Raw genomic sequence first — 12499 nt, forward strand, 5'->3', positions numbered from 1 at the left:
GAGATTGTTTAGGTCTTAGAGGTCGTTGTGGGGCTAGGGTGAACATGGCTAAATGAAATGCACAGACAATCCCCGAGTTACATTTTAGCTAAGAGTTTCAGCCTCCCTCCATCCTTTTGATGACGGGGAGTCAAAACAACAAAGCAAAGAGGGTGGGAGTTTTGAGGAAGGGCAGCAGCATGAAGCCTGGAAAGGTCATTTGGTTTGTGCCCCTGCTTACAGGTCTGTGACTGCCCAAACCACCCAGGCGAGATATTCATTTAAGAGACCTTCAGAGAGAAAGTTTCCACAGCCTCCCTTAGGAGCTGTTATAGTGTTTAACCACCTGTGAGGCTAGGAAGTACAAGTCTCTGTCCCTGTGGTAAGCACTTCCATTGCAATGTAAGTCAAATTCCTTATTTGCTCTTTTGTGTTGAGAAACAGACAATTGGGAGCACAAGTTGGCCCTAGGCAACCCTTTCATATGTGAAAGTTAACTTTATTTCTTTTAGCATTTTTAACTTCCATTTGGAAGAAAGCTTGTTTCAAAGCCCTACTGAAGGCTCACCTCCTCCAAGAGGCCTTCCCAGACTAAGCCCCCCTTTTACTCAGCCCCCCTCCCCTCAACATCACCTCAACTCACTCCCTTTGCTCGACCCACCTCTCCCCGCTCCACAACACCTGTGTATATATGTACATATCTATAATTCTATTTATATTGATGCCTGTTTACTTTTTTTGATGTCTGTCCCCCCCCCACCCCCTTCTAGACTGGAAACACAGGGTGGGCAGGGATTTGTTGCTGAATTTTGCTTTCCAAACGCTTAGTACGGTGCACTGCACACAGTAAGTGCTCAATAAATACGATTGAATGAATAAATGAATGGGAAGTTTTGAAGCCTGCTGAATCCCATTGGAGTGTCAAGCAGCACCTGACTCCTAAGCTGCACCTAATGCAGTATGGCTCAGTTTACCCCAGGCTTCCAGGAAAATACAAACAAGATCAAGTTAATTTACATCTTTAAGGTACTTTACAAAGAGAAAATGACTTGCCAGATGGTAGTGGTGTGACTTTGCTGATCCCCCAGGGATTCAGGATCAACAGGCTGCTGGCTACACAGCATCATCATCATCATCAGTAGCATTCATTAAGCAAATACGTGGATGCAATGATAATAATAATAATAATAGTGATATTTGTTAAGCACTTACTCTGAGCCAGGCACTGTACTAAGCACTGGGGAGGAAATACAAGGAATTTGGGTTGGACACAGTCCTTGTCCCATGTTGGACTCACAGCCTTAATCCCCATTTTACAAATGGGGTAACTGAGGCACAGAAAAGTGAAGTGACTTGCCCAAGATCACACAGCAGACATGTGGTGGAGACAGGATTAGAACCCATGACCTTCTGACACCCACAATTTACAGTCTAGAGGTGGGGACATGGTCCCACCTGGTTATATTGAATCTACCCCAGTGGTTAGTACAGGGCTTGGCACATAGTAAACCCTTAACAAATATTCTTTATCATCATAATTATTATTATTGTCATCATCATCATCCCTGGTATTGGCAGCTTGGGCTCAGATTGTGGGGGTTTAGCGTCATGCCTAGTTCACATATTCCAGTGAACAGTTGGACATAGAGAAATGCCACACCTACATGGGTAACATCGGAAATGGAAAAGCATAGAACCAAAAGCCAAAAATCCCCAAAATAAAACAAATAAAACTTCCAATATGCTGGGGGTTGAGAGGAAATGGTTGCCAGCTGTGCCCCACCCACCTGTTTGCTGGAAGCAGTGCAGTAACCCTAGGCTTCCTGTCTATGGCTCTTCAGAGTTTCAGAGCTAGAGAATCAGGTGGCTAAGTATTCCCTCAACTCAGTTTTCAGACAGGTTATTAATTTATCTGTCACCACCATCCCGGAGATTTTTTATTTTTCAGCACCCCGCTGCTGCAGTTGGTAGGGGGGGGCTCTTCCTCCACACCTGCTCCCCCCACCAGTAGCATTATAAATGTTATTTCCCAAGAATGGGTTGGGCATTTTAATGCCATGAAGTAAACCCAGCTATAATAGCAGTTAGCCTAGTCTCCCATCGGCTGGAATGGCACTAGCTAGGTCGAGTGTGTCTCCTTTGAACGCCTGCCACAACACAGGGGCAGCCAAACAAAAAGAATGTCATTGTCAGAGGGCTGCGGTGACTTCTGAAGGGAGCATTTTCTATGTTGGCTTCTGTCCAGACATCCTGCCCAACCTTTGGTGTGCCTTCATGGGGAGTTAAAGAAAAATACTCTTACGGCTATCAAAAAAATGGGGGGCTGTGTAGTCTCTTGTGCTCTTCTTTTCTCTTCATCCTCCTTACGGTGGTGTTCTGATTTTTTCATCTTCCCTAATACAGGAGGAATAAACCACCTAAAACAGTTACTCTGATAGTCTGCTTTTAAGATCTCAAGAGACGATCGTTTGTTCGTGGTGTCTTAGAAGCTTGTTCTCACTTTGAGTTATTTATATTTCCCACTCAGGAAGCTACTCCCTCTGTATTAATCACTATGATCATCCCCAATGTCATCAACACTATTTATTGAGCACCTCTTGAGTGCAGAACACTCTACTAGGTGCTTGGGAATATACAGTAAAATTAAAAGGCTTGGTTCCTGCCCTCAAATAATTTTTCTCAAGGGGAAAAAAGGTAATTGCCAAGCATAGAGTAGGCATAAAAATTGGCCGTAGAGACATGAACATAGATTAAAAACAAAACAAAACAGTTAAATAAACAGATAATCCCCATGAGTGCCAAGGACGTTGGTGGTGATGGTGGCAACCCAGGTAGTTGGGGATTAGGCAGTGCCTTTAGGAGAAGGTGACTGTTTAGGAAGCTTTTGAAGGTGGTTTGGTAGATCTGATGAAGGGAGGTCCATGCCTAGGAAAAAAGCATGAACTTTCCCTTTTCTCCCACCCCCTTAGACTCTGAGCCGTATCTGGGACAGGGACTGAATCTGGTCTGATTCTCTTATATCCACTCCAGCACTTAGCACAGAGCTTGGCATATAGTAAGCAAGCCCTTAGAAAGTACCACTGTTATATTTTTGTAATAATAACAATAATAATGTCAGAGCTGGAGGTGAGGACCAAACAGATTGAGCCGGTCACTCCAGGCCATTTCTAGCCCCCTTTCCTAATTCAACCAGGGTGACCGCATGGTGACTTCAGACTTGTAGAATTCAGCCAGTCAATCAATAATATTTATTAAACCCTTTTACTCTGCACAGAGCACTGTTCTAAGCACTTAGGAGAGTACAGTAGAGTTAATTGGATTCAGTTAATGGAAGGCTGATTAAGTCAGTCATAGAGAAAAATGTCAACCCTTTTATTTCCATTTCTGTGGAAGTTTAAATTGGGCCCCAAAGTTGTTTTCTCAACAGCTCAATGTGCTGAACATAGAAAACAGCCTATAGGTGTAAAAATCCCAACTATTCATTTCATGAAGCTATCCTCAAAGTTAAGAAGTCAGGTAAATCCAGAGTTGATAAATCTGAAGGATATTTGGCTAGGAAAGGAGTCCGAGTTGCCCTGAAACCAGTTCCCTGAAATCAGTAGCAGTGGAGAACTAGTTTTCTTGGTTAATCATTGCCATTTGTGATCTGATAAAGGACCCAGAGTAGGGGAGTTGGTAATGTTCTGGGCAGTCCTCAGGCTCTTCATATATTTACTGAGCATTCTGGAATCTGATTCATTGTTATTTCACCAGCACAGTTTCCATTACTCCCAGTCCTGGGTTTTGAAGTCGAAAACACCAAGGGCATGGAGTTGAATAATTGGGATAATTGGGATTCTCTCATGCACAGGACATGTACACAATGGCCTGAAAGTAATTGAGTAAGCTCTACTAGTCTCCTCTACTCCTGTTTTTATTTTCAGGGGAATCTGTGCCTCTGGGGGAACATTCAGTGTTTTGTTTCAGATGTTTAGGATTTCTGAACCCAGCGAGATGGAAAAGGAGCAGAAGGGGTTGGGATGGAAGCAGTGTAGCCTAGTGGATAGAGCACGGGCCTGAAAGTCAGAAGAACCTTGGATTCTAATCCCAGGTCTGCCATTTGCCTGCTGGGAGACAAATCAATTCACTTCTCTGTGCTTCAGTTACCTCAACTGTAAAATCATCAATCGTATTTATTGAGCGCTTACTTTGTGTGCAAATGGGGGTGAAGACTGTGAGCCCCATGTGGGATAGGGACTGTGTCCAACCTGATTTGATTGTATCTACCCCGGCACTTAAATAGTGCTTGACACATAGTAAGTGCTTACCAAATAGCTTTACCATCATCATCAAGAACATTTTAAGGACTTTTATAACTGGTTTTTGTGACCCTCCATTTTCCCAGCTCACCTCTAACCAGTCTGAATTTCAGAGCACAGTGTTCTAGTCTCTGCACACAGTAAGCACTCAGTAAATACAATTGAAATACGATTGAATGAATGGTCCAACCGTGCCACACTGTTAAAAACCCCAAGGGGTCCCAAGTTGCACTCTAAGAAATGTTAGTGTATGTGTAGTTGTCCTAATGGCCCCCTTTTAGACTGTGAGCCCACTGTTGGGTAGGGACTGTCTCTATATGTTGCCAACTTGTACTTCCCAAGCGCTTAGTACAGTGCTCTGCACACAGTAAGCGCTCAATAAATACGATTGATGATGATGATGATGACTACCAGGACTTGTAGTCCAGCAGCCTGTTGTGCAGTTGTCCCACTGGGCTCTGGGATTTGTAGTACAAATGAGGCTACGATGGAACAGTTACGTATGCACCAAAAGCCATATAAGAGGTGTAGTAAGGCAGTAGCACTCTAACCCTCCAACTTGACTTTAAACCAATCAATAATAAATTTTAAACACCTACTGAATGCAGAGCACTATATACAACATTTGGATGAATCCAATAGTATTAAAAGACATGATATTTTTCTTTGCAATCATCTAGTAAGGGAGCCTGATAGAAAATATATATACATATGAAATATGGATCATTATCAATCATATTTATTGAGCGCTTACTGTGTGCAGAGCACTGTACTAAGCGCTTGGGAAGTGCAAGTTGGCAACATATAGAGACAGTCCCTATATGGATGTACAAATAAGAGTCCAAATAATAATAATAATGGTATTTGTTAAGCGCTTACTATGTGCCAAGCACTGTTCTAAGCGCTGGGGTAGATACAAGGTAATGAGGTTGTCCCAAGTAGGGCTCACAGTCTTGATCCCCATTTTACAGATGAGGTAACTGAGGCACAGAGAAGTTAAGTGACTTGCCCAAAGTCGCACAGCTGACAAGTGGCTCAAGAAGCCATCCCCAACTTGTGCCAAAATACGTAGTTGGCACAGAAGTGCCAAGCTGGTAGTTGTGGGGGTATGATGTGGGGAGAAGAAAAATTAATCAGGGAAAGTCTCATAAAGGAGATTTCAGAGGGACCCGGAAGTTGGGGAGAGCTGCTGGGTGGCAGATCTAAAGAGAAGGAAAGGGAGTTCCAGGCAGGATGGAAAATTTTCAGCAAGGAGTTGGAGGCAGGAGAGATAGGGCCAAGGCACAGTCCATAGATTAGCTTGATCGGAATGAAAAATGCATGAAGAAAGTGGGTAAATAAGAGGGACAGAACTGATGGGGCTCTTGGAAGCCGATGGTTAGGAGTCGTAGTTCAGAAGCAATTAAATGGTCAGAAAAGCGAGGTTTTGGGGAAAATGGGTGTCTGGGCCTTGCTCAAGCCTGTCCCAGAATGACTTTGTGCCTGGTCCAGCCCATGCTAGCTCTTCTTCAGGTCTTGCAATCAATCAAGTGTTAAGGAAAGCAGAGGACCCAGAATTGCATGAGGCCTACTGATTGAAAATCAATATGCTAACAGTCAGCTAATGTGGCAATGTCTGTGCCTACTGATTGAAAATCAATATGCTAATAGCTAACATGGCAACGTCTGTGCCTCAGAAACTAGTGTTGCTCAAGTCAAGAAAGTGAACCAAAAGGTATTTTGCTGGGATAGTCAAGAAAGTGAACCAAAACATATTTTGCCGGGATAGTCAACCAAGTTGGATGTGCAAAGACCAACTCTGTTAAATTGTACTCTCCCCAGCTCTTAGTACTCTGCACACAATAAGAACTCAATAAATTTGATCGATGGAGCAAGGGTCCTGGCAGCAACAGGGTTAGCAGGCAACAACTTAGCCTTTTTCATCTCCTTACATCTTTAACATACACCCCTGCCCCAATCTTTTTTTAAGAAACAGCAAGTAAGAACTTGCTTAAGCCGTATCAGAATGTTAAATACAGGTAATATTAAGGGGGTTTGGAGAATTGGGCCTATGAGTATGATTGTGGAAAAAAACGACTTATTTGGCTGGCATAGATGTAATAGTAGGTCTGACTGTGTATGCCGTGAAGTCTGATCTCTGATCACCTTTGGCAGTGAAAGATTGTTTTGCAGCCAGACCTCTCAGAGCCTGCTTCTGGGCCCAGATAATGAGATCATTTTAATAGATTTTGAAGCCTGAGAAATTATTTGGCCTTGGAGAATCAATATGGGTGGTGACTATGGTGACATTAAAGGAGACCAAGGAGTGACTTCAGTCAACAAGTATAAGAAGTTTTGCCCAGTAGCAGTGGTAATAGTATTTATTAAGTGTTTACTGTGCACAGAGCACTGTACTAAGCACTGGGAAAGAATACACAGATTCATTCATTCAATCAAGCAAAGTTCCTGTCCCTCAAGGGGCTCTAAATCTACACTAAAGAATGATCCAGCTGTTGTCCATTTTAAGATCATAGAACACAAGGAAATAGAATTAAGGCTGGGCCTTTTAGACTGTGAGCCCACTGTTGGGTAGGGACTGTCTCTATATGTTGCCAACTTGTACTTCCGAGGCGCTTAGTACAGTGCTCTGCACACAGTAAGCGCTCAATAAATACGATTGATTGATTGATTAGGTGAGCAGCGTGGCTCAGTGGAAAGAGCCCGGGTTTTGGAGTCAGAGGTCATGGGTTCAAATCCCGGCTCTGCCAGTGGTCAGCTATGTGACTTTGGGCAAGTCACTTAACTTCTCTGTGCCTCAGTTACCTCATCTGGAAAATGGGGATTAATACTGTGAGCCCCACTTGGGACAACCTGATCACCTTGTAACCTCCCCAGCGCTTAGAACAGTGCTTTGCACATAGTAAGTGCTTAATAAATGGCATTATTATTATTATTAGGGAAGTGTTTTTTTCACACATTGAGGGACCATTCTGCTGGGAAGATTTTGAAATTTCTTTCTCTGGACCCATGTAAAAACAAGAGATTTTCACCTGTCTGGACCAGTTTAATAGAATCTTACAAAAAATGTGAGATTGGAGTAAATGAATGGTCCTTCAATTAATCAATCAGTGGTATTTATTCCGCTGTTTACAGTATGCAGAGACTAGTGTTTGGGAGATTACAATAGAGTGAAAAACCATTTGCCCTCAGGGATTCTATTTCTGGAAGGTGTTGGCCTTACAGAGTGGGAAGCACTCCATTTTGGGTTTGAAGTACTCTCTGTGTGTCTTTCTCTACTTATTCAGAATGACTGGAAAAATAAGCTCAGCAAAAATTTGATATAGCCACAGTTCCATATACCCTGTGGAGCACTCGAGATGTTTGCTGATGAGAATAAGAAAGGAAACTCTCTAACCATCTTAACTTTATCTTTTATCTGTATGTTTGTGGCCCATATTGGGCTATATCAAGTTCTAACCAAGGCATAAATGGTTAAATAACAGGCTCAGCCATCTCAAGATGGTTTACCAATCAGTCTGCAAAGGCAAGTTTTGATTTTTTTTTTAAATTTCAAGTGGTGTACATTTTTAGATATGTACTCTGTCACTGGCATGAGAAAAATATCATAAATTTCTAATACTTTTTCGAGGGCTTTTTGCAGGTCATTTTAACCAGACAGAGAGCTTAGACAAAGCCCAGAGCCTGCTGTAAGCTCTTGAATTCCAAATAAAATATTTTAATACCACAGCTGGGTTAAGCTTGAACACACTTATTAATCTAGTTTAAAATCACAAATTCACCCAGTACTAGGACTTTGCATTGCCCAGAATCGCCAGTGGTCTTTGTAAGGAAACAATGAAAACAAAGTGAAAAGAACCTTAAATCTCCCCCTCCCCGAAGTGAATTTGGCCAGTATCGGTTGCTCTTTCTTCCTTGTATTTAATCCTTCTTAAAAATCATTGAAGTTTCCGAATGCAGGCCTGAGCATTTCCCACAGAGGCACCAGACTTAAATACTCCAATCAACCACAGTCTATCATATTCAGAAAGCATGCCAGCTTTCGGGTGATGCAGGGTTGCTATTAAGTTCACACCTAAATGAAAATGGTCTTCAACGGCCTTCTTCCATCATGGAGGATAAAAACAAAAAATAATTTGTTTCAATTAACATAGTCTTTCAGGGGCACAAAACAGGATGTTCAGCCTCCTTTCAGAAGCTTATATTTCTGCCTCGTTCCAAAATGTGCCCTGTCAAGTCTTAGTACAAAGGCAAAAAGTTGAAAAGACTGTTTTTTTTAAAATCATGGTAAAGGCCTTATTAAAAGTGTCCAAAGAAATTTATAATTTAAGGCTGAGACCCATTCTTGAATCATCCATTTGTACTGTTTTACTGGAGGACTGGTCTAGACTCTGTCCAAAAGGGCCATCCACCATTCAGTTGGAGCACAAGCATATTCTATTATTCATGTTTTTCCTTTGTTTCAAGTTGATTTTTACTGTGAATTCTGTGGAAACTTGGAAAAGCTCTTAAATTTGGAATGTGAGGCACACCCTCCCCTTCCAGCACGTAAACTGAGGAGTGCATCAGAGCCCCCCACCCCTCAGAAACACGGAATTTTTTGGAACAACCGAATCCTCCCCAGCCGGAGAATGCTAGGTGCCCTCTCGCTTTTTCCACTCATCGATGAGCAACTCTAGGAAGGTCACCATTGTGGTTTTGGGACAGCACTGAGGTACATATCTTTAAATTGTATATTATAAATTATTTATATTAATGTATGCCTCCCCTTCCAGATTGGCCTGAAACGCCCTCCCTCAAGTCTGCCAAACAGTCATTCTCCCCCCTCACCTTCAAAGATCTACCGAAGGCTCACCTCCTCCAAGAGGCCTTCCCAGATAAAGCCCGCCTTTTCCTCATCTCCCCCTCCCTTCTGCGTCACCTCAACTCATTCTCTTTGCTCTTCCCCCCCAGCCCCATAGCCTTTATATATATAAATATATATATAATGTATATATCTATAATTATATTTACATATATTGATGCCTGTTTACTTGTTTTGACGTGTGTCTCCCTTCTTCTAAACTGTAAGCCCAGTGTGGGCAGGGATTGTCTCTATTGCTGAATTATACTTTCCAAATGCTTAGTACAGTGCTCTGCACACAGTAAGCACTCAATAAATACGATTGAATAAATGAATAAATAAATGAATAAACTCACTAGGCAGAGAATGTATCTGCTAACTCTGTTGTATTGTATGCTTCCAGGTGCTTAGTACAGTGTTCTGCACATAGTAAGTGCTCAGTTAATACCGTTTACTGATTGATGAATCAGCAACCTGAAAGCAGGCCAGGATTCTCTTTTCAAGTCTGATTTTCACTCCTGACTCCAGAACTGTAGGGCCACTTCACCTTAGTCCCAGTGACTCAGTTTCCTCATCTACAAAATGGGTATAAAATCGATAGTGAGAGAGGAATTGTGTCCGACTGATAACCTTGTATCTACAGCACAGCACAAAGTAAATTCTTAATAAATATCATACTATCATTATGTTGTTATTATCATCTTTGGCACCCATAACCTTGCCACAGGTGGAATGGGAAGACTGTGATACTGGGGATCTCTGGGGGGGAGCGCCTGAGTCTCAGTACCATTTCAGTAAATTTTTTTCATTTTTCCAGAGTTCATTATTTCTGATGTAGCAGTGTCAACCTAGAATGTAGGAAACAGTTAAAAAAAAAAAAGGTGGTGATATTGAGCCCAGGGCTCTACTCCAAGACCTTTCTGCAAGCTGGGGAAATTTACCTTGGAGCTCTCAAATGACATTTGGTAGGCCTTGAATTCCCTGTAGCTTAATTAACCATCCATAGCTGTTTTGCATAAGGGTGTAGAGAATCCCCCAGTTAGACTGTTAAAGAAGTATTGTGAATATTTTTCAGGCCTCCAGAAGGGAGCACCCGAAGTGCCCTGTAATTAACTGTCAGTTTCAGCTGATGGACTCAAGTATCGTTTTCTAAATGATAAAAACAGCTACAGTAGCCCTTCCCTGACTAAACCCTCATTTTCCTCTTTTCTCCCTCACCCTCCTTTCGGTGTCTCCATTGTACTTGGATCTCTACTCTTTAAGCAGTTGATATTCATCTACACAACACCTATGTATATATCCTTATTCTCTCCCATTTCTTCTATTTTCCATTCTCCTAATTTATTTTAATGTCTGCCTTCCCCTCTAGGCTTTAAGCTCCTTGAGGGCAGAGATCGGGCCTACCAACTCTACTGTATTGTATTACCCCAAGTGTTCAGTACAGTTTAAACACTTTAAATACCATTGATCGATTGGTTGCTCAAAGAGCCGAGGGGTGAGAGATGCCAGAAAGACCCTTGTCCATGTATCCTTACTGTGGGGTATTTCAAGGGTGCTCTTGCTTGAAAGGTTAGGTGCCTGGTTTGTCCTCTTATTACCTGTCTGCTACCAAGTTACCTGATACCTGTAACTTGCTACCAGGAGTCTGGAATGGCAGTTTCTCCCCTTCCCTTGTCACCCTCTCTCCTCTCCCCTCAGGCCTTCAGACCATCTAACAGGGGCTTTTGGCTCCCGGTTCTCAAATTACAAGAAACCTTCTTATTCTGCCCCAATACCAACCCCTGGCCCACATCCTACCTCTGGCTTGGAACGCCCTCCCTCCTCAAATCCGCCAGACAATTACTCTCCCTGCTTCAAAGCCTTCCAGAAGGCAAATCTCTTCCAAGAGGGCTTCCGAGATTAAGCCCCACTTTTCCTCATCTCCCTCTCCCTTCTGATCACCTGGACTTGCTCCCTTTGCTCTTCCCCCCAATCAATCAATCAATCAATCGTATATATTGAGCACTTACTGTGTGCAGAGCACTGTACTAAGCGCTTAGAAAGTACAAGTTGGCAACATATAGAGACAGTCCCTACCCAACAGTGGGCTCACTTGCCACCCTCCCCCCCAGCACTTCTGTATATATCTGTAATTGTATTTATTTATATCGATGTGTGTCTCCTCCCCCGACACATACACACACACTGGGAACTCATAAGCAGGGATTGTCACTCTTTGTTGCTGTATTGTACTTTCTCAAGCGTTTAGTAAAGTGCTCTGCACACGGTAAGCGTTCAGTAAATAAGATTGAATGAATTCAGCGAATAAATAGCATTCCTCTTGTGTTTTCCAGGAATCTGAATTTCTGTGTTTGGAATTCGATGAGGCCAAAGTCAGCCACATCCTGAAAAAGTTGTCCGAGGTGGAGGAAAGCATCATTGCCCTGACGCAGCCTGCTTGACCTTGAAGGTGACTTGGGAAAAGGCTGAGGATTTCAGAAGGAGAGCTGCCAGCCCCGCTGACTCCCTTCCTGTATGACATTCCACCAGTTGTATTAAACGTTGAGCTGAAACCTAGCTGATTTGCTTTGGAGTGGGTTATCTAGGAGAATGGCAGGGGGTTTGCACACACGCGTGTGTGTGCACGCACTACTGATTTGGCTCCACCTCGTGCAGCGTGAATGGTTTGGCGTAAATGATGAGCTCATGATAGTGACACAAGAGAACATGAAGACGAAAGGCAGTGTATGGGTTGAAGCTGAAGCCTGGGCTGACAGCACAGAATACACCAGCCCCACTTTGGAGGCACTGCCATCCCAGCCCTGGAGCCTGGTTTACTTCCAGTGACTCCACAGGGGCCTGGCCAGGTGTCCCATGGCCTCCTCAGATGGGCTCCCCAGGCCTGCCCTGCCAGACATGCCCTTCCAAAATATAAGTGCTGGGGAGATGAACAACTGTCACAGAAAATCATTCTTGATGGCGTTTGTTTAAACGCTTACTATGTTCCAGGCACCGTACTAGCGCTGGGGTAGAGATGAGCTAATCGAGTTGGACACAGTCCCTGTCCAACATGTCTTGTCTTACGCCATCGAGTCGTCTCCGACCCATAGCGACGCCATGGACACATCTCTCCCAGAACGTCCCACCTCCATCTGCAATCGTTCTGGTAGTGTATCCGTAGAGTTTTCTGGGTAAAAATACGGAAGTGGTTTACCGTTGTCTCCTTCGGCGCAGTCAGCTTGAGTCTCCGCCCTCGACTCTCTCCCATGCCGCTGCTGCCCAGCTCAGGTGAGCTCCGACGTGTAGCAATCAATCAATCAATCGTATTTGTTGAGCGCTTACTGTGTGCAGAGCACTGTACTAAGCGCTTGGGAAGTACAAGTTGGCAACATACAGAGACAGT

General features: G+C 43.3%; 1 protein-coding gene across 1 annotated transcript in view; it reads left to right on the forward strand.

Annotated features, from left to right (window-relative positions):
• The window catches only part of COMMD1 (copper metabolism domain containing 1), a 142323-nt gene extending 130650 nt beyond the window's left edge, over positions 1 to 11673 (forward strand). Inside the window, exon 3 of the mRNA XM_038751579.1 lies at positions 11451 to 11673. Coding sequence (XP_038607507.1) covers positions 11451 to 11558 — 108 coding nt within the window. The 3' untranslated portion in view covers positions 11559 to 11673. The remainder of the gene's footprint in view (positions 1 to 11450) is intronic.
• Positions 11674 to 12499: the final 826 nt, after the last annotated feature.

This window comes from Tachyglossus aculeatus, chromosome 9 (genome assembly GCF_015852505.1).
Source record: "Tachyglossus aculeatus isolate mTacAcu1 chromosome 9, mTacAcu1.pri, whole genome shotgun sequence".
NCBI lineage: Eukaryota > Metazoa > Chordata > Mammalia > Monotremata > Tachyglossidae > Tachyglossus > Tachyglossus aculeatus.